Raw genomic sequence first — 21,394 nt, 5'->3', positions numbered from 1 at the left:
TAATCCTCGAGTACTCGGCGGTGTGGAATGATTGGAAGTGTTCCTCCGGGGGCAGATAGACCGGTGCGGGGTCACAGCATGCAGTCTGACGTTGGGCGTTGCGCAGACGGGAGGGTGACAGAACACTGTGGAGGAAACATACCTGCACCCTTCCTGCTGATCTGGGCTCCGGAGGAGGCTCTCCCGGGGAGGGGGGAGGGGGAGCCGCACAGGATTCTGGGTGATGTAGTTTGTTCTCTAGGCTTAGTCACATGACTCTGTGCAATGACCTGACCTGCCAGGGAATAATAAGGATTAACCCTCGCCTCACTGAGGACTAATGGATTGGAGAATTAACCCTCGCCTTGCTGCCTGTGCACTGTCACTTTGGGTTAACCCTCGCCTTGCTGCCTGTGCACTGTCACTTTGGGTTAACCCTCGCCTTGCTGTCTGTGCACTGTGTCACTTTGGGTTAACCCTCGCCTTGCTGTCTGTGCATGGTTTTACTGCTGATTAACCCTCGCCTTGCTGCCTGTGCATTGCTTTACTGCTGATTAACCCTCGCCTTGCTGTCTGTGCATTGTTTTACATTAGGTTAACCCTCGCCTTGCTGCCTGTGCATTGCGTTACTGCTGATTAACCCTCGCCTTGCTGTCTGTGCATTGTTTTACATTAGGTTAACCCTCGCCTTGCTGCCTGTGCATTGCGTTACTGCTGATTAACCCTCGCCTTGCTGTCTGTGCATTGTTTTACATTAGGTTAACCCTCGCCTTGCTGCCTGTGCATTGCGTTACTGCTGATTAACCCTCGCCTTGCTGTCTGTGCATTGTTTTACATTAGGTTAACCCTCGCCTTGCTGTCTGTGAATTGCTTTACTGCTGATTAACCCTCGCCTTGCTGTCTATGCATTTACTTTGGAATAACCCTCGCCTTGCTGTCTTGTGCATTGTTTTACTGCTGATTAACCCTCGCCTTGCTGCCTATGCATTTACTTTGGATTAACCCTTGCCTTGCTGTACACACTGTTACATTCTGGATGAGGTCTTGCCTTGCCTCACGTTGCTGCCTACGTACCAGTTTAGTATGGATTAACCCCTGCCTGGCTATGGTAACAGTGTTCTAACATCGTCTTGTTTCAGACTCGTGATTGTACATCAGGTTAACCCCCTCCCAGCCGTCCGTCCGTGATTTCGCTGTGGATTAACCCTTGCCGTGCCGTGGATGAGCTGGCTTACTGTGACTCAACCCTCATCTTGCTATGTATAGAAAAGAGAACCCTGGATTAGGTCTATCGAGCGCACTCTTGTAACGGGGGTCCACCACAAGACAGTTTAGGGAAACGCGGCGTCCGGGGATTGTCCGGGTTGCCACCATTTCTTCAAGCGAAACCTGAAACACTCCGGCGACACACGGAGACGTTTTTGGGAGAAGGAGTCATGGCTCATTCATATGTAAATAGCTCCGCCCATTCATATGTAAATATCACAGTGGAGGGGGTCCAGTAGCCCCGATCTTAATTTTGGTTGCCCCCGTCTGCCTGATATCAGGGGTCCGGGTCTCAGCTGCCATGAAACCCGGACACAGCATTCGAAACCCGGATGAATCCGGGTAATTGACCTGCAGAGTATGGCAGCGTCCTTCTGTCCCTCGCTGACCATCCGAGTAGATCAGTGGAGCTGGGAGGCCAGCTGTAGAGTAGCTGTTGTAAAGTAGTCACCGCTCCCGGGATGGACTACAATCTCGTGTTTAGTTTACTCATTTGTATTGGGATTGTAGTCCATCCCGGGAGCGAGCTTGGTGCGGTGACTACTTCACAACACACACACAGAGACCATGGGGCACAGACGTAGCCCCCCCCTCAAGAAGGAAGGACAGTGTCAGAGATGATTGGAGGATCTACAGCCGAGTGATACACAAATAAGAGACATTTTGGTTAATATTTAAGGGACTTGAATGTCACCAGTGAGCCTAAGCCTCTGGTGGCGGCCATTTTGCTGTAGCCCTTGTGTGGGGACATTGAGGAATGAAGCTTCTGTTCTCAGCTGATTGGTTCTCTTCTGCCATTTTGTTGTAGCCCAGGAAAACCTGCCAATCACAGAAGAGCCATGATGCTTTTACCCATGATGCTGAGCGTCGGAGGGTGGAAACCACTCCTGGAGGAAGTGAGTGGGGGAGAGTGCGAGCAATGGAGGCAAACCAGACCGAGAAGATACTAAACCTCACCCTGGAGATCATCTACCTGCTGACCGGAGAGGTGAGGAGGATGCTGGGAGCGCCACCGACAAGTGCGTTTGTTTTATGTTTTTGCTTTCCAAGGGCAGAATTACCCCCAAAATTTGGGAGTCAACTTTGTTATTGCACCATTTTCCTTTTGTTTTACAGAAGCCGGGTAAAATATTAAAAACAAACCGTTCTATTGGCTAAAGACACATGCGTTACCGCGGCGCAAGAGTGCGACCCTGGCCTTAGGGCTTGTTTAGACTTTTGCGTTGCAGTAAGGCGCGGCGCCCTTCATTTTGAATGTCACCCCAACGCACGAAGGCAGTATAGTATATTATGTTATAAAATGAAGATTGCGTCTGATCTTCAGGATGTTTTGGTGCGTTAGCAGGCCGAGCAACATAGATGCGTATTGACGCACGGCAAAACTGTAAATTGATCCTTTGTATTTGGGGGTTTGAAAGAAAAAATTCACCGGCACTGGTGAGGCAACTAAAACCTGCCTCCAATGGATCACAATTCAAACAGCCAACGCTTTTCAGGGGCAACACTGTTCCCCCTTCATCAGGGCTAAGTCTTACAATGCCATACTTGTCAGAAGAGGGTCACATGACATAACTCTTATCTCTTAATAAACACTGATGAAGACCTGACCGGAGAGGTGAGGAGGATTCTGGGAGGTCACATGACATCACTCTTATCTCTTAATAAACACAGACCTGACCGGAGAGGTGAGGAGGATTCTGGGAGGTCACATGACATCACTCTTATCTCTTAATAAACACAGACCTGACCGGAGAGGTGAGGAGGATTCTGGGAATGACAGCTGGCGCCTAACGTGTGAGGTTTTCTGTAGTTGTTGTCAATGGAGATGGCTCCTAAAATCCTGCTGGCTCCTGGATTGGACAGACTGGTTGTCTGGGGTGGAGCCGATCAGCTGTGGCATGATTGGGTCTTTTAATTATTGGTGGTCACAGTCATAATTACTACTGAAGAATGATTTATTTAGCGAATCCGTTAGGTCATGATATAATTCCATTGCACCCGTCAGATCTAGCCACGGTTGCACATGTGGTTGGGGTTTGTTACTCTGGTGGCCAAAATGGCAGAGATTTTATGAACCTGAACCTACGTCTGCCTCATAAGAAGGTGTTCTGGAAATGTCTTCATGGCTGTTGTTGCTGTTCCTTCACAGGATCACATAGTGGTGAAAATGGCATCAGGGGATAAACAGGACCCCATTACAGCTCCTTCATCTCTGTCCCTGAAACCCGAGACAAATAACAAAAAAAAAATCCTAGAAGTCACCCAGAAGATCATCAAGCTGCTGACAGGAGAGGTGAGCGATGTCGGGAATTCTGGGACATGGTCCAGGAACAGACAAGGGATGTGTCTGGATGGTGACTGTATCATTGTGTGTGTCAGGTTCCTATAAGGTGTCAGGACGTCACCGTCTATTTCTCCATGGAGGAGTGGGAGTATCTAGAAGGACAGAAAGACCTCTACAAGAACGTCATGATGAAGGATCAGCCGCCCCTCACATCACCGGGTAAGAGGAGAGAGCAGTACGGAGGGTCCACCTAGATCCCCCATCATCTGATACACACATAGAAACAATGTATTCAGTCAGTGTGTGTGTGTGTTTCCTACAGATGGATCCAGTAAGAGGAACCCACCAGAGAGATGTCCCCGTCCTCTGTATTCCCGGGATTCCACAAAGGAACATCATGAGATCCCTCAGACCCGTCCTCTGTATTCCCGGGATTCCACAAAGGAACATCATGAGATCCCTCACCATGATCAGGTAGGTGGGTCTATACTGATCTCAAGCTTGAGTCTAAACTGTGTTGAATTATATTCTTCTGTGTAGGTTATTAGCGCTCAGTCATTTTGTGATTTTAGGGGAAAGATAAGAAAATTGTAGATAAAATGGATGGATCCAATAACAAAAAGCCACCAGAGAGTTGCCCCGGTCCACTGGATTCCCGGGATTCCACACTGGAAGATCACACCATCCCTCACCAGGATCAGGTGGGTGGTAGAACTCTAGACTCCATAAGGTTTGAGATTTATATTCTCATTTGTACTGTTTCCAAGTTAAAGATATTATTGTTATTTTCTGGGATTAGGATGAAGAACCGTTTCACCTTATAGTGAAGGTTGAACCAGGCGAAGAAGAGACCAATGAGAGAGGAGATCTTCAGTCGTCGGAAGATCCTGACATTTTGGTTACAATTATAAAGGAGGAACCTTCTTCCGATATGGAAACAGGTAAACGATAAACCATCTCCGGTTGGTTAAAGGATTGTGAATTGGTTTTACGTTGGTTCATTTGTGGACAGTTTATGCTCCAGGGATATCATCATAATATAGTAACCTGGTTGTGTAATGTTGGTTTCTAGATCTGAATGTGTTGGTATTATAATTCCAAACAAGGTGATTCATCCCTCAATATAACGTCATGTGACCAACAAATGAGGAGATACTGTACACCATATGAAGGTCCATCTCCATTCCTCAATATAACGTCATGTCCCCAACAAATGAGGAGGAGATACTGTACACCATATGAAGGTCCATCTCCATTCCTCAATATAACGTCATGTCCCCAACAAATGAGGAGGAGATACTGTACACCATATGAAGGTCCATCTCCATTCCTCAATATAACGTCATGTGACCAACAAGTGAGGAGGAGATACCGTACACCATATGAGAGGTCCATCTCCATTCCTCAATATAACCTCCATTCCTCATGTTCTCAACAAATGAGGTGGCGGAAGGTCTATCTCTATAACAATGCCATCAACGTAAATATACAATGACCCGATGTGCCTTGGTTAGTTTGTATTGTTTTTATATTGGTCTTATGATTGAATCCAGTAGAACTTCAGAGCTTTGTGAATCCGTTGACCACTAGACCACCATACATGACTGCAAAATATGAAGAATGAATATGAATTTACTGCTAATAACTTTTCTTCTCAACAGATGGAAACGATGTCCAGAATTCCGCAGAGGGACCTCTTATTTTATCTTCCGGTTGTTATGCAAATGGTAATTCCATCGGTCCAAGTATTCTCGAGGAACGTTTCTCAGAGACACATGGAGACACTAAGTTGTACCCATGTCAAGAATGTGATGAATATTTTACAACAAAAACATCCCTTGCCTTACATGAGAAGACTCACGTAGGGGAGCATCTGTTTCCATGTTTGGAGTGCGGGAAATGTTTTACGACCAAATCGAATCTTCTTAAGCACCAAAAACATCACGTCGGACTGCTGCCCTTTCCATGTCCAGATTGCGGGAAGTCTTTCGAATTCAAATCGGGACTCGTCCATCATCTGAGGCACCACACAGACGAGAGGCCTTACTCCTGCTCCGAGTGCGGCCAGAGCTTTAAAGAGAAGTATCACCTGATGACGCATCAGAGGATCCACACGGGCGAGACTCCGTTTTCGTGTGCGGAGTGCGGGAAATGTTTCACCCGGAAGCACACGCTCCTCATCCACCAGCAAAACCACCTAGAGAAGCGACGGGACAAAATCCTAAAAAAGAAAGAGCAGCTGCAGAAGCTGAGCATCAAGGAGGGATCGTTGATATGCTTGGAGTGCAATAAAACGTTTAAAAAGAAGTGCGACCTGTACGTACATCAGAGAACTCACACGGGCAAGGAGATCTTTTCGTGCCCGGACTGCGAAAAACTGTTCGTGAAAAAATATCAGCTCCTCGTACACCAGAGAGTGCACACCGGAGAGAAGCCCTACTCGTGTACCGAGTGCGACAAGTCCTTCAAGACGAAGTCGGAACTCAACACGCACCAAAGAGTCCACACCACGGAAAAGCCCTTCGCGTGCAACGAGTGCGAGAAGTCGTTCAAGAAAAAGTCCCACCTCATCCTGCACCAGAGGGACCACACCGGCGAAAAGCCCTTTCCGTGTTTGGACTGCGAGAAGTCGTTCAAGTCGGGCACCCTCCTCACTCTGCACCGGAGGGTCCACACCGGCGAGAAGCCCTTCTCCTGCTCGGAGTGCGGCAGATGCTTCTCTCAAAAAGCGCACCTGAGTAAGCATCTCAAACTCCACGCGGTCAAGCAGCCCCTTTCTTCTTCCCAGTCCCCGATGAGTTGTGTGCAGGAAGAGCAGCCAACCTCAAATGAACAATCCCCCAGCCATTGATGACAAATACCCGCCGGAGCATCAGCCAGGGTGACGCCTTTAACGACCCGATGGAGTCTGGTGGACTATGTCATATAATGGACTCTTGTATCTCGATTGGACTCCAGTGGTGGGATTGCCCCGTCATAGTTCCTTCTTCTGTTCCGGCCAAGCGTGACGGGTTCCATATTCATCTGGTTGTGTCTGTCTGGCTTTTATTATATAAAGTGAAGAGATCCAAAAGAAATTCAGCAATAAACTTTCTTGGCCATAATTCTGTCCCAGTTCTGGTTCTGTCCTCTTTCATAATGGGCTCAGCAGCTGTGACGACCCGGGACCTCAGCACAGGGATGGGGGGATCCCCTCATAATGGGCACAGTAGGTGTACAGACCCGGGAACGCAGCACAGGGGTGGGGGGGAGCTGCTCATAATGGGCACAGAAGGTGTACAGACCTGGGACCTCAGCGCAGGGATGGTGGGAGCCCCTCATAATGGGCACAGTAGGTGTACAGACCCGGGAACGCAGCACAGGGGTGGGGGGGAGCTGCTCATAATGGGCACAGAAGGTGTACAGACCTGGGACCTCAGCGCAGGGATGGTGGGAGCCCCTCATAATGGGCACAGTAGGTGTACAGACCCGGGAACGCAGCACAGGGGTGGGGGGGAGCTGCTCATAATGGGCACAGAAGGTGTACAGACCTGGGACCTCAGCGCAGGGATGGTGGGAGCCCCTCATAATGGGCACAGTAGGTGTACAGACCCGGGAACTCAGCACAGGGATGGTGGGGAGCTCCTCATAATGGGCACAGATGGTGTACAGACCTGGGAACATAGTGCAGGGATGGTGGGAGCCCCTCATAATGGGCACAGCGGGTGTACAGACCCGGGAACTCAGCACAGGGATGGTGGGAGCCCCACATAATGGGCACAGCGGGTGTACAGACCCGGGAACGCAGCACAGGGGTGGGGGGGAGCTGCTCATAATGGGCACAGAGGGTGTACAGACCTGGGACCTCAGCGCAGGGATGGTGGGAGCCCCTCATAATGGGCACAGCGGGTGTACAGACCCTGGAACTCAGCGCAGGGATGGCGGGAGCACCTCACATTTGGCACATCAGGCGTACAGATCCAGGAACTCGGCACGGGGATCTCACCAACAGAGTCCTTGAGAGACAGAAGGGATCAACAGGTGGTTTAGTTCTGATGTCTACCAGAAACTGGAATAATTATTTTGGATCATGTAAGACTTATTCCTCATCATAACCCCAAGTAGAAGAACCGGACACAAGAGGAGAAGAGGGCCCTTCCCAAATGATCGTGCAGTCCGGGTGGTGGAAGTGTAGAAGGACATTGAGGAGCTCGATGGGGATTAGAGGGGACGTTGTACTCATGAAAGATGTGGAGGGTTTAGTCTATGGACCTAAAGATATCTAAACCTTAACAATGAACCTTCGTAACGTTCTTCCTTTTTGATCTGTTACAACAAAACATTTTTAATGGTATATTTATGTGTTCGTGGTACCCGTTGGTCCTGCCGGGAATTCAGCCGGCTGATCACTTCCTGTGCTCTCTGCTTTGCTGCATTCTTATCAGTTACATTGTTTCTAGCTGTCTCTAGCTGTGTTTTTTTCCTGTAATAGGGTGACAACTATGTTCCTCCATAGATACAGTACAATGAGTGAACGTTGTCACCGTAGGACAGGAAGTGTGTTTATTGGCAGGATCACCGAGGGAAAAAAGCCTAAAAAGAGAAAACGAATGCCGCCGCCACATCCAAGGGGCGGGCGAGCTGCAATAATTGACATTATTTGGTTACAATGTAAGGAATTGGCCGTTTCCTCTAGAGAGGCACCGCGGTGGACATTTGATATGTTGAGGAACATCGGAGGTCGTTATACACGGCCTCTGATGAGCGTTTCACCTCTAGGGCTGTGCAAGCGGCGTCGTACATCAAATATATATGTCAACTGTTTTACCGGTCAAGATATTTGTAATTCTGTTCAGCCAGTCTTGTGACTCACTCACGCCGTACAGAAAGGAAGCTGACGCATCTATTCAGTAGCTGAGGTTCTCTGCTTTGCCAACCCCTTCAGCCGGCTCATTGGCTTGTGAATGAGCATTACCATGCCAGTCGGTTCCCAGCTCAGCCTCTTCCTCCTCCTTCACCCGAATCTTAAAATGACCGTCCACCCCCCGCCAACATGGGGAACAGAGAAAAGGAGGAGGGGGTAGAAAGGGGTTTGACCGACGTACTTTGATCTAAAAACTCTGATTGGATGGTTTGTGCGCTATTCTTATTTTTTACATTTTTTTTTAAATCGGTCAATAAAAGTTTTGCAGATGCTCAGAGTCTCATCGTTGAACAATTTCACAATCGGCCCGTACAGGTCACCATCCCGGATTCATTATTCCTTTTCCCCATTACTGCGACAGGGATCACTACAACTCTCAGCAGAGCCACGATTATCTAAGTGATTTCGGCTGATGGGAGGTGACGCAGAAGGGTTAATGTACAGAGAATAGAAGGGGTAGTAAAAGGATTAATGGGCAGAGAATGGGAAATAAAGGGTTAATATTCAGAGAATGTGTGTAGGCGGTAAAGGGTTAATGGGGGTAGTAAATGGCTAATAGAGGATGGGAGGAAGGGTTATGGTATAGTGAATGGAGAAGGGGATGTAAAAGGTTAATGTATATTGGTGGGATGGGGACAATGGTGCGGGCAGTACAATGTTAATGTATGATAAAGTGTATGTAAAGGGTTAATGTGCAGTGAAAGGTTAATTTAAAGTGATTCGGAGGTAGTAGCAAGGGGTTAATAGTGAATATGAGGGGGGGCTGGTCATATACAGTAATGGGTTAATATAGTGAATGAGAAAGGAGGAGTGAATGAGTAGGGAGGGATACTAAAGGGTTAATGTACATTGGATGGAAGAGGGCAGTATCGGGTGGATCTGCAGTGAATGGGGGGGAGGGGGGGAGCGGTAGTGAAGGATTATTGCACAGTTTATGGGAAAGGACATGTAAAGGGTTAAATTACAGTAAGTGGGAGGTAGGAAAAAAGATTTTATGGGAGGGTTGTAAAGGGTTAATGTACTGTGATTGGGAGGGAGGGACAGTATAAAAGGTTAATGTACTGTGATTGGGAGGGACAGTAATGGGTTAATGTATTGTGATTGGGAGGGAGGGACAGTAAAGGGTTAATGTACTGTGATTGGGAGGGAGGGACAGTAAAAGGTTAATGTACTGTGATTGGGAGGGACAGTAATGGGTTAATGTATTGTGATTGGGAGGGAGGGACAGTAAAGGGTTAATGTACTGTGATTGGGAGGGACAGTAATGGGTTAATGTATTGTGATTGGGAGGGAGGGACAGTAAAGGGTTAATGTACTGTGATTGGGAGGGACAGTAATGGGTTAATGTATTGTGATTGGGAGGGAGGGACAGTAAAGGGTTAATATACAGAGGATGATATTAAAGGGTGAATGAGATGGTGAAATTAAAAGGTTAATGTATCATAAATAGCAGGCGGGGATACTAATGGGTTAATGTATCATGAATGAGACGGGGCAGTTAGGGGTTAATATGCAGCGAATTGAAGGGGGGTGATACCAATAGGTAAACCTACTGTGCATAAGGGGACAGTAATGGGTTAATGTTCAGTATATGGGAGGGGGCAGTAATGGGTTAATGTTCAGTATATGGGAGGGGGCAGTAATGGGTTAATGTTCAGTATATAGGAGGGGGCAGTAATGGGTAATGTTCAGTATATGGGAGGGGGCAGTAATGGGTTAATGTTCAGTATATAGGAGGGGGCAGTAATGGGTTAATGTTCAGTATATAGGAGGGGGCAGTAATGGGGTGATGTACATTGAATGGGACTGGGAATACTAAAGGGTTAATATTTAGTGACTAGCTGGAATGGAGGAGTAAAGGGTTAATATGCACCCCCGTCAATTCATATTTTGCACTCAAAGGAAGGAGGACAGTAAAGGGTTAATGTACAGTAAATGGGAGGGGGCATAGTAAAGGGTTAATGTACAGTAAATGGGAGGGGGCATAGTAAAGGGTTAATGTACAGTAAATGGGAGGGGGCATAGTAAAGGGTTAATGTACAGTAAATGGTCGGTGGGGGAGTAAAGGGTTGGAATGGGGAGAGGAGATCTAAAGAGGTCATGAATGGGAGGATGGCAATAAAGGGTTAATGTACAGTGAATAGGATGTGGGATAGTAAAGGGTTAAGGTACAATCAATGGGGGTAGGGTAAGGGTTAAATCTGATGGTGGTTTTCAGTCTGGTCTTTTGGGCTACAACAAAATGCCTGCCCGAGAGCCAATCACGAAAGAGCCCGCCTCTTTTTACCCATCGTGCCCGGCACTGGAGGAGGAGCCCCAATGCTCCAGGAGCTGAGAGCAGAGTGTGAGCTATGGAGCCAAACAGAAGCCGGCTCAGTGAGCAGATATTCCGGCTGACCCTGGAGATCCTCCGCCTGCTGACCGGAGAGGTGAGGAGCCATTCACCGCCGTCACTACAAGTCACCGTCGCACGTTCGCTCGCACGTTTCCCCCGCTGTGACAATTCACCAAATTATTATTAATCAATTATTTATTTTGTTATTTTTTTTCTGCTGACAAAAAACATCTTTTTTTTTTTTTCAAAATTAATTTTAATTAGCCGTCTGCCGAAAATGGATTTCTCCCGTTCTTATCTAACGCCGATAATATTTTTCTTTCACTTAGAAAGCCGCATCCGATCTCTGCCATCAAATCTAATTACAACGTCACGATTGTGACCTCTCTTCCTCTCTAGGGTTATACAGTGGTGAGAAGGATATCCCTGATGCCCAACCGAAATAGTGATAAAAAGATCCTCAAAGTCACCCAGAAGATCATCGAGCTGCTGACGGGAGAGGTGAGCGGTGCCGGGAATTCTGGGACATGATCCAGGAACAGACAAGGGATGTGTCTGGATGGTGACTGTATCATTGTGTGTGTCAGGTTCCTATAAGGTGTCAGGATGTCTCTGTCTATCTCTCCATGGAGGAGTGGGAGTATCTAGAAGGACACCGGGATCTCTACAAGGACGTGGTGATGGAGAATGAGCTGCCCCTCACATCACCGGGTAAGAGGAGAGAGCAGTACGGAGGGTCCACCTAGATCCCCCCATCATCTGATACACACATAGAAACAATGTATTCAGTCAGTGTGTGTGTTTCCTACAGATGGATCCAGTAAGAGGAACCCACCAGAGAGATGTCCCCGCCCTCTGTATTCCGCACAGGAACATCATGAGATCCCTCAGGCCTGTCCTCTGTATTCCCGGGATTCCACCCAGGAACATCATGAGATCCCTCAGGCCCGTCCTCTGTATTCCCAAGACTCCACACAGGAACATCATGAGATCCTTCACCAGGATCAGGTAGAGGTGCACTTGAGAGTACAACAAAGTGATTCCACACTGCATGTTCTGTGGATTCTGTAAATCGAGATTTCTGTGTTATGTTGATTCTTTTTAGGGGGAAGATGTGGTTACTATTAAAGCCGAAGTGTATGACAATGAAGAAGAACCGTATCTGACGAGTGATGAGCCGTGTAAAGTGGTGGAAATGCCTCCAGAGATCTGCACGGGTGAGAAATGAACGCTCAATCCAGAAGAGTTTCAGATTCTCCTTGTTCAGTCACTACAACAATGTCTTCTTCTGTTCCTCTCCTTAATTCTGTATGTTTCCTACAGATGGATCCAGTAAGAAGAACCCACCAGAGAAATGTCCCCGTCCTCTGTATCCCCGGGATTCCATGGAGGAACATCAGGAGATCCCTCAGGCCCGTCCTCTGTATTCCTGGGATTCCACACAGGAACATCATGAGATCCCTCACCATGGTCAGGTAGATGGGACTCAGGATGTCAAACTCAAACTGTATTATATTTATCTTTTACGTACTCTCAAGTTAAGTGTTCACAATTTGTAATTTAAGGGGAAAGAAGTGATTGGTATAAAAATTGAGGTCAAAGACGAAGAAGAGACGCATGTGAGGGGTGAGCAACTGTCTATGAAGGAAGCTGAAATGATGGTGACCATCACAAAGGAGGAATCGTGTCTAGATAACAGTACAGGTGAGTAAAGGGATGCAGATTGACCAGAACCAGCAGACCTTCACACCATCCGTTAAAAGGAGACTCTGTTATAGATTGTAGACCATCAGGGTTGACATATTTTTGGGGAAGTTGACCTAGAAAGGTCTTTATTTTGTTATTAGTTTTAGGTTAGGAAATTTGGTTAAAAGAAAATCAGTTGTTTCCTTGATATAGAAAACATTGTTGGCCCCTAAGAACGTCGTCTATGTACCAACTCCACTCAACCACATTGAACTTACTCTCAATAGTAATCAAACACTTGTTTCCAATAGGCGGATACGATAGCTGGAATACCTTAGAGGGACGTCTTATTTTATCTCCAGATTATAACGAAGATGATAACAGCCTGGTCCAGTATTCTCCCGGCTCTGACCACACCCCCAGAAATCACAACATTGAGTTTCTACTTTCCTGTTCTGAGTGTGGCAAAGGTTTCAATAAAAAATACGAACTCCACGTGCATCAGAGGGACCACGCTGGTAAGAAGATCTACTCTTGCCCGGACTGCCATAAATCCTACATCAAAAACTGTGACCTGGTCGCACACCAGAGAATCCACACCGGGGAGAAGCCCTTCTCGTGTTCCGAGTGCGGAAAGTCGTTCACCCAGAAATCGCAGCTCACTGCCCACCAGAGGGTCCATTCCGACCACAAGCCCTTTTCCTGTTACGAGTGCAAGAGGGCCTTCATCAAAAAACAAGAACTGGTCCGACACGAGAGGACCCACACCGGGGAGAAGCCCTTCTCGTGTTCTGAGTGCGGAAAGTCTTTCAGCCTCAAGTCGCAGCTCAAAACGCACCACAGGGTCCACACCGGGGAGAAGCCCTTTCCCTGTTCCGAGTGCGGCCGATGCTTCTCCAGTAAGGCCAATCGTGATAAGCATTTAAGAGTCCACACGGGAGAAAAGCCGTTCTCCTGCCCCGAGTGCTGGAAATGTTTTGCCCAAAAGGCGACTCTAATTTTCCACCAGAGGACACACGCCACCCGAGGCCGCAATAAAACTTACGGTGGTGTTTCATAGCTCACGTCATCCCGTCTGTGGAACAATTGTGTGATACCAAAGGGTCAGCCCACCCAAAAGGGGATATTTTAGGTTTAGGTGTGTCATGAAAACTACTTTGACCCGAGAGGAGCTCTCGGAGATCTACCTGCAGATTACATTCAACTCAAACTCCTTGTCCTCATCTGCGTTCCCATTGAGGAGATGTTTTCCTTCTTTTAGTTGTGTCATCCAGACAGGAACTGAGGGGGGATACTTCCATCAAGGACAGGACCAATGGTGGGGTTCAGACTGTCCTTCCTTCCTTCCTTCCTATGACACTTAAAGACATTCATCAAATAAAGTTCTATATGCTAACCAGAGCGTGGACTTCTGTTTCAAATTTACTAGGGATGCACCGATACCGTTTTTTCGGCATTGAGTACCAATATTTATATTTCGGTACTCGCCGATACCGAGTACCGGTACTTCCGGTAGCATAGAGCCCGCTTCCATGGCAATCATGGAGCCAGGCTGCGTGTCATTACCCACGGCTCGGCTTCTTGATTGCTCGGGAAGCCAACTCCATTCTGTTTGCTGATTGGCCAGGAAGCCGGCTTCCCAGCCAGTCGGCATTGAGGCCGGCCAAACAGATCTGACAATATGGTGACACGACCCCCCACCCTGCAGGACCCTCATTCCCCTCACATAGATCCTCAGCAGCATTCATTATCGTACCAGTCCCTCGGCCAGACACCGCTCTCCAAGATCTGCCCGCGTCTCCTGCGTGTATACAGCGCCCACGTGATCGGCCCTCAGCCTGCTACTGCGCATATGTAGACTGCCCAGCTCTCTCATGTACAAGTCATGCGAAGTAGCAGGCTGAGGGCCGATCACGTGGGCGCTGTACACGCAGGAGACGCGGGCAGATCTTGGAGAGCGGTGTCTGGCCGAGGGACTGGTACGGTAATGACTGCTGCTAAGGATCTACAGGTGAAACTGGAATGCCGGCCCACACTGCCAAAAGCACCAAAACCCGGTTCAATGACCGTGGGATTACTGTGCTTGATTGGCCAGCAAACTCGCCTGACCTGAACCCCATAGAGAATCTACGGGGCATTGCCAAGAGAAAGATGAGAGACATGAGACCGAACAATGCAGAAGAGCTGAAGGCCTCGCCGGTCAGGTCTGTGTTTTATTGATAGGAGTGATGTCATGGGACCTCCCAGAATCCTCCTCACCTCTCCGGTCAGGTCTGTGTTTTATTTATAGAGATAAGAGTGATGTCATGTGACCTCCCAGAATCCTCCTCACCTCTCCGGTCATGTCTGTTTTATGAATAGAGATCGGAGTGATGTCATGTGACCTCCCAGAATCCTCCTCACCTCTACGGTCATGTCTGTGTTTTATGAATAGAGATCGGAGTGATGTCATGTGACCTCCCAGAATCCTCCTCACCTCTCCGGTCAGCAGGAAGATGATCTCCAGGTAGGGTTGCCACCTGTACGGGATTCACCCGGACAGTCCGGGTTTTGATTGCTGTGTCCGGGTTTCATGGCAGCTGAGACCCCGGACACATGATGTCAGGCAGATAGGGGCAACCAAAATTAATATAGGGGCTACTGCCCCCCCCCCACTGAAAATAGTCTTGACTGTGATATTTACATATGAATGGGTGGCGCTATTTACATATGAATAAGCCGCAACTCATTCTACCCCAAAAATGTCCGTGCGTCGCTTGAGTGTTCGGGTTTCGCTGAAAGAAAAGGTGGCAATCCTATCTCCAGGGTGAGGTCCAATACCCTCTCAGTCACGTTGTTGCAGTTTGGCTCCATTACTCCCTCACTTCCTGCAACAACAGTGCCCATTCTCCAATGCTCGGCATCCTGAGTAAAAGGCAGCCTCTTCGGGTAGTGGCTCTTATCGGCCATTTTGTCGTAGCCCAGAAGGAAAGTGGAGCCGCTTTGCTGAGCTACAACAAAATGGCCAAGGAGAACCAATCACCGTCCAGTCTGCATTTCCCCCATGATGCTGGCTGTTGGAGGATGGGCACTATTGTTGCAGGAAGTGAATGGAGCAGAGTGCGAGCGATGGAGCCGAACTGCAACAGCCTGACGGAGAGGATATTACGGCTCACCCTGGAGATCATCTACCTGCTGACCGGAGAGGTGAGAAGGATTCTGGGGGCGCGCCCGACAAGTGCGCTTAATTTTTAATTGTCTATACCCGCTAGAAAAAAAAACTTTCCTATACTTTTTCAGCAGGAAATTGACGGGACGCTTTGTTTGTTTACAGTTTTTAGACAATTTATTTTGATACATTTTTGTAATTTCTGTTCCATTTTGTTTATTTCGATAAATTGCTTGCCTTCAAATATATATATACTGTACCGGGCACATGACAATAAACTCTAAAGCAGAAATCATTCTTAAAGCTTGCAGCGGGACTACCCTACTACTCAGTGGCGTCACAAGGGGGGTGCAGGGGGTGCGGCCCACACCCGGGTGACATCAAAGTCTGGCACTCAGTCATGGACCGAGAGCCCGACAGTTTAAGGACAGAGGAGGGGGTGAACCTTATCCCACCTGGTGAATGTCCCCTCTTCTCTCTGCTTGGTGATGGCCGCCGGCAGGTATCAATAAGATGACCGTGCATGCGTGATGACATCACAGCGGGGTGTCACCCGGTATCCGCTCCGGGTGACACCTGGCCTCGGGACGCCCCTGCTACCACTCCTTTGGTCTATGGAGGAAAATAACAAAGTTATACTCACCTGACCCTCGGAGTCGGCCGGCTGTGACATTACTCCTTCCAGCCACCTCCTCCATATGGTATCCTATCAGGGCAAAAAAGGGACCACGAGGGCAAAAAGTGGCAACTTCTTTTGTTGGAAATGTGTGCGCTAATTTCTCCTCTACCTTCACAGGATAACATTGTTGCAAAAAAGACATCAGAAGATGGACAGAACCCCATTATGGTTCCTCTACGTTCCCTACTGCTTCCAGAGAGAAATAATGACAAGAAGATTCTAGAAGTCACCCAGAAGATCATTGAGCTGCTGTCGGGAGAGGTGAGCGGTGCCGGGAATTCTGGGACATGGAACAGACAAGGGATGTGTCTGGGTGGTGACTGTATCATTGTGTGTGTCAGGTTCCTATAAGGTGTCAGGACGTCTCAATGAAGGAATGGCGGTACCAGGACATCATAATGGAGGTCCACCAGAAGGTCACATCGTCGGGTAAGAGGAGACCCTATTGTCAAGGAGAGAGAGTCCATCATCTGATACACACATAGAAACAATGTATTCAGTCAGTGTGTGTGTTTCCTACAGATGGATCCAGTAAGAGGAACCCACCAGAGAGATGTCCCCGTCCTCTGTATTCCTGGGATTCCACACAGGAACATCATGAGATCCCTCAGGCCCGTCCTCTGTATTCCCGGGATTCCACACAGGAACATCATGAGATCCCTCAGGCCCTTCCTCTGTATTCCCGGGATTCCATACAGGAAGATCCCACCATCCCCCACCATGGTCAGGTAGTTGGGACTAAGGATATCAAACTCAAACTTGGCTCTAAACTGTAATCTAGTATACTTAAAGGAGAACTATGAGGAGAGTGAAAATCACTCAGCCTCATAGTTCGAGCTGACCTGTGACAATGAAACTGCCACACGTCGGCTCAGTAGATCGGGAAGTGAGCGAACACATACATATACATATCGTTATACATAACTCATTATTCTGTGATTTGCGGGGAAATAAGGGATTAGTTTACAATCATCGATAGTTACATTATAATTTGTACATTAGCATCATTTTTACTATTATAATTCACTTTTCTTTTCAGAGTGGAAAAATTAGCAATATTGCTATAAAAGACGAGGTAAAAGAAGAGAATGGTGTTATGGAGGAGTGGGAGTATCTAGAAGGACACCGGGATCTCTACAAGGGCGTCGTGATGGAGAATGAGCCGCCCCTCACATCACCGGGTAAGAGGAGAGAGCAGTACGGAGGGTCCACCTAGATCCCCCATCATCTGATACACACATAGAAACAATGTATTCAGTCAGTGTGTGTGTTTCCTACAGATGGATCCAGTAAGAGGAACCCACCAGAGAGATGTCCCCGTCCTCTGTATTCCCGGGATTCCACACAGGAAGATCATGAGATCCCTCAGACCCCTCCTCTGTATTCCCGGGATTCCACACAGGAAGATCATGAGATCCCTCAGGCCCGTCCCCTGTATTCCCGGGACCCCACACAGGAACATCATGAGATCCCTCAGACCCATCCCCTGTATTCCCGGGACCCCACACAGGAACATCATGAGATCCCTCAGGCCCGTCCTCTGTATTCCTGGGATTCTACACAGGAAAATCTCACCATCTCCCACCATGATCAGGTAGAAAATTTACAATCATTAATAATGACATAACAATCTGTACATTGGCTGCCTTGTTGCTATTTTACATTTACTTCCAGAGTGGAAAAATGAGCAATGTTGCTATTAAAAAAGAGATAAAAGAAGAAGAAGAAGAGGAGGATGGTGTTATGAAGGAGTTGGACTTATTAGAAGGTCACCGGAATCTCTACAAGGAAGTCATGATGGAGAATGAGCCGCCCCTCACATCACCGGGTAAGAGGAGAGAGCAGTACGGAGGGTCCACCTAGATCCCCCATCATCTGATAGACCAGCCTTACCCTTAAGTAACCCTTGGAAAAAAATGTTAGGTCTTGGGGCACTCCTAAAATAATTTTCTGGTCTACAGCTTATGAGACGTTAGCCTGATCAATGAGTTAAGCAGAAGTGCACATTGGTGCTCAGTGGTAAATGTATTTCTCTCTTTCTACTGCGGTGGAAACGTAAGATCGCTCTTATGTGCATAACGAACTCCTTTAAGCCCAACTTCTCCTCCCCTGTCCTGCTCCCTCTTCCTTCCTCATCACTGGAAGATCTCACATCATTGACAGTATGAGTTCGTTCCTTGGGACAGTTAAAAACCTACAGCCTCCTCCCTTCTCCTGCCCCTCCACTCCCAACACTTACTCTTCCTGGCACACTGCCCTGAGGGATATTAAAGCCACCACTGGGTTGATAGACCCTAAGGTTTCACCTCACTCTAGGGCTCTGTGGAACTCCACATGAGAACCATGTAATAAACACATAGAATCAATGTATTCAGTCAGTGTGTGTGTTTCCTACAGATGGATCCAGTAAGAGGAACCCACCAGAGAGATGTCCCCGTCCTCTGTATTCCCGGGATTCCACACAGGAACATCATGAGATCCCTCAGACCCATCCTCTGTATTCCCGGGATTCCACACAGGAAGATCTCACCGTCCCTCACCATCGCCAGGTAGATAGACGTCAGGATGTCAAACTCGAATATGATTCTTAACTGTATTAGATGATAGTCTTCTCTATAGTCTCGGGATAAGAGTGCCCATAATAATTTTGTCATTTTAGGGGGAAGAAGTGATGGGTATAAAAATTGTGATTAAGGAGGAAGAAGAGACGTACATGAGGGATAATCAAATGTCTATAAAAGAAGATGAAGTGATGGTGACCATTACAAAGGAGGAATCTTGTCTAGATATCACCGCAGGTATGTATTATATGCAGAGTATGCAGCACTTGACATTATAGTTTGTCAAGTTTATCTCCATTCCTCAATATAACGTCATGTCCCCAACAAATGAGGAGGAGATACTGTACACCGTATGAAGGTCCATCTCCATTCCTCAATATAACGTCATGTGACCAACAAATGAGGAGGAGATACTGTACACCGTATGAAGGTCCATCTCCATTCCTCAATATAACGTCATGTGACCAACAAATGAGGAGGAGATACTGTACACCGTATGAAGGTCCATCTCCATTCCCCAATATAACGTCATGTGACCAACAAATGAGGAGGAGATACTGTACACCGTATGAAGGTCCATCTCCATTCCTCAATATAACGTCATGTGACCAACAAATGAGGAGGAGATACTGTACACCATATGAAGGTTTCCATCTTATTTTATGAGTATAATGTAATCATCCCAACAAATGAAGCCAAGGAAAGGTCCATCTCCCTTACTTTCCATAACAATATCATCTCTGTATGTACACCTTCACCCATTGTGCCATTGAAGGTTTGGTTGTATAGTATATTTCTTTCCAACAGGTGAAGACAATGGCTGGGATACCTCAGAAGGACATCTTACATTATCTCCAGAAGATGATGACTCGGCTCTAAACTCTCCAGAAGGAAGCATTGTTACTCAAAATGTACATCAGAAGACACAGACAAGGAAGTGCTCATTTTCTTGTTCGGAGTGCGGGAAGGGCTTTAACGGGAATCACGCTCTTACGAATCACCAGCGAACCCACACCAACGAGCGGCCATTTTCTTGTCCGGATTGCGGCAAACGATTCAAGGTCAAATTCTGTCTTGATCGACACGTAAAACTCCATGAAAATAACGATTCGCTGTCCTGTTTAGAGTGCGGCGAGTCTTTTGAAAAGAAGTACGACCTCCTGGTACACCAGAGGGGCCACATGGGTAAGGAGGTCTTTCCTTGCCTGGAATGCAAAAAGACGTTCTTAAAGAAATATGACCTGGCCGTACACCAGAGGACGCACTCCGGGGAGAAGCCCTACTCATGTTCTGAGTGCAGCAAATCCTTCAAGAACAGAAGAGACCTGGTTCCACACCAGAGAATCCACACGGGGGAGAAGCCCTTCTCGTGTTCCGAGTGCGGAAAGTCCTTCACCCACAAATCGCAACTCAAGACGCACCAGAAGGTCCACACCGGGGAGAAGCCCTTTTCCTGTTCCGAATGCGGCAAATCCTTCCCCAGCAAAGGGAACCGCGATAAGCACATGAGGATCCACACCGGGGAGAGGCCGTTTTCCTGTTCAGACTGCGGGAAGTGTTTTGCGCAGAAGGTGACCCTAATTATCCACCAGAGGACGCACACCATGTGAGACCCTCACGGGGGCCACGTCTGAGACTGAAGCAGCATGGAAGGGTCAGCCAACCCAAATGGAATGTTTTAGTTTTAGGTGTCTTGGCTGCCCCCTCCCCTCACGTGACCCTATGAGATGCCACCTGAGGCTGCTCGTTATAGGAACGGCTCTGCCAGTGCACCAAGTAGTGGGCCATGCACCGGAGTTGCCGCAGCACGCCTGCCATGCGTTGTTCTGCTCTGCGTTAGAAAGAAATGGGTCGTGCCCGATCTGGCTGCTTTGTAGTACCTCGGCGGTCCATTTATAATGATGTATCGGAATGCACCGCCTTAGTATTAAAAGGCCCCAATCTATTTTTTTAGAGACATAGGCAATCAAAGAAAATGGAGGACGGGAACAATGGTAGGGTTCGGGCCCGTCCGTCCTCCTTACCTTACATAAAGGTAATTGTGGGACGGCAAAAAATAAAGTTCTCATTGGTAAACCATGGCACGGACTCTTGCCTTCTTTTATGTGGACTTTGTGTGGTCACATGACACGCAGGTCCCTTCTCCTTTGCCTGAGTGTCACTGATGTAATGCCATCAGCGCCATTTTCTCCATCATTGTGCTGTGAGTATAGATTGGCGTTTTTACACCCCCCCCCAGGTGGTGGGCCCATGATGCCCTGCAATTACAGGAAGTAGGGTGAATTATGCTGGGTAGCATTCAACCCAGAGGCGGTGTGGCACTCGATTGCAGAGCGGGTAAGTCGGCCGGAGAATGCGCCAGAGAGATTATAGACAGAGATTCTTTTTTAACTATTGATAAAAGGTAATACACATTTTAAGAAAGTGGAAATAAGGCGGGGCTCCTGGGCCCCACTGCAGCCTGCTCCTGAGCCCTACCACAGCCTGCTCCTGAGCCCTACCACAGCCTGCTCCTGAGCCCTACCCCAGCCTGCTCCTGAGCCCTACCACAGC

The 21,394-nt window shown here is 47.9% G+C and overlaps 1 protein-coding gene and 1 long non-coding RNA gene across 2 annotated transcripts in view; both read left to right on the top strand.

Annotated features, from left to right (window-relative positions):
- Window positions 1–3,526: 3,526 nt before the first annotated feature.
- Window positions 3,527–3,881, top strand: LOC108792049. The gene is made up of 3 exons (XR_001941538.1): window positions 3,527–3,538; window positions 3,625–3,748; window positions 3,852–3,881. It is a non-coding gene; the product is annotated as an uncharacterized LOC108792049 (long non-coding RNA).
- Window positions 3,882–5,199: 1,318 nt separating this feature from the next.
- LOC108792031 (zinc finger protein 271-like) overlaps window positions 5,200–21,394 on the top strand; it is a 40,344-nt gene continuing 24,149 nt past the window's right edge. The window contains exons 1-8 of the mRNA XM_018562710.1: window positions 5,200–5,256; window positions 5,460–6,332; window positions 11,873–11,956; window positions 12,091–12,099; window positions 12,213–12,242; window positions 12,333–12,471; window positions 12,765–13,441; window positions 19,993–20,412. Of these exons, the coding sequence (XP_018418212.1) occupies window positions 5,200–5,256; window positions 5,460–6,332; window positions 11,873–11,956; window positions 12,091–12,099; window positions 12,213–12,242; window positions 12,333–12,471; window positions 12,765–13,441; window positions 19,993–20,412 (2,289 nt within the window). The remainder of the gene's footprint in view (window positions 5,257–5,459; window positions 6,333–11,872; window positions 11,957–12,090; window positions 12,100–12,212; window positions 12,243–12,332; window positions 12,472–12,764; window positions 13,442–19,992; window positions 20,413–21,394) is intronic.

This window comes from Nanorana parkeri, unplaced genomic scaffold, assembly GCF_000935625.1.
Source record: "Nanorana parkeri isolate BGI_ZX_2015 unplaced genomic scaffold, ASM93562v1 scaffold593, whole genome shotgun sequence".
NCBI lineage: Eukaryota > Metazoa > Chordata > Amphibia > Anura > Dicroglossidae > Nanorana > Nanorana parkeri.
Note: the sequence above shows the minus strand (reverse complement) of the source record. Positions and strands in the feature narration are given on the sequence as shown.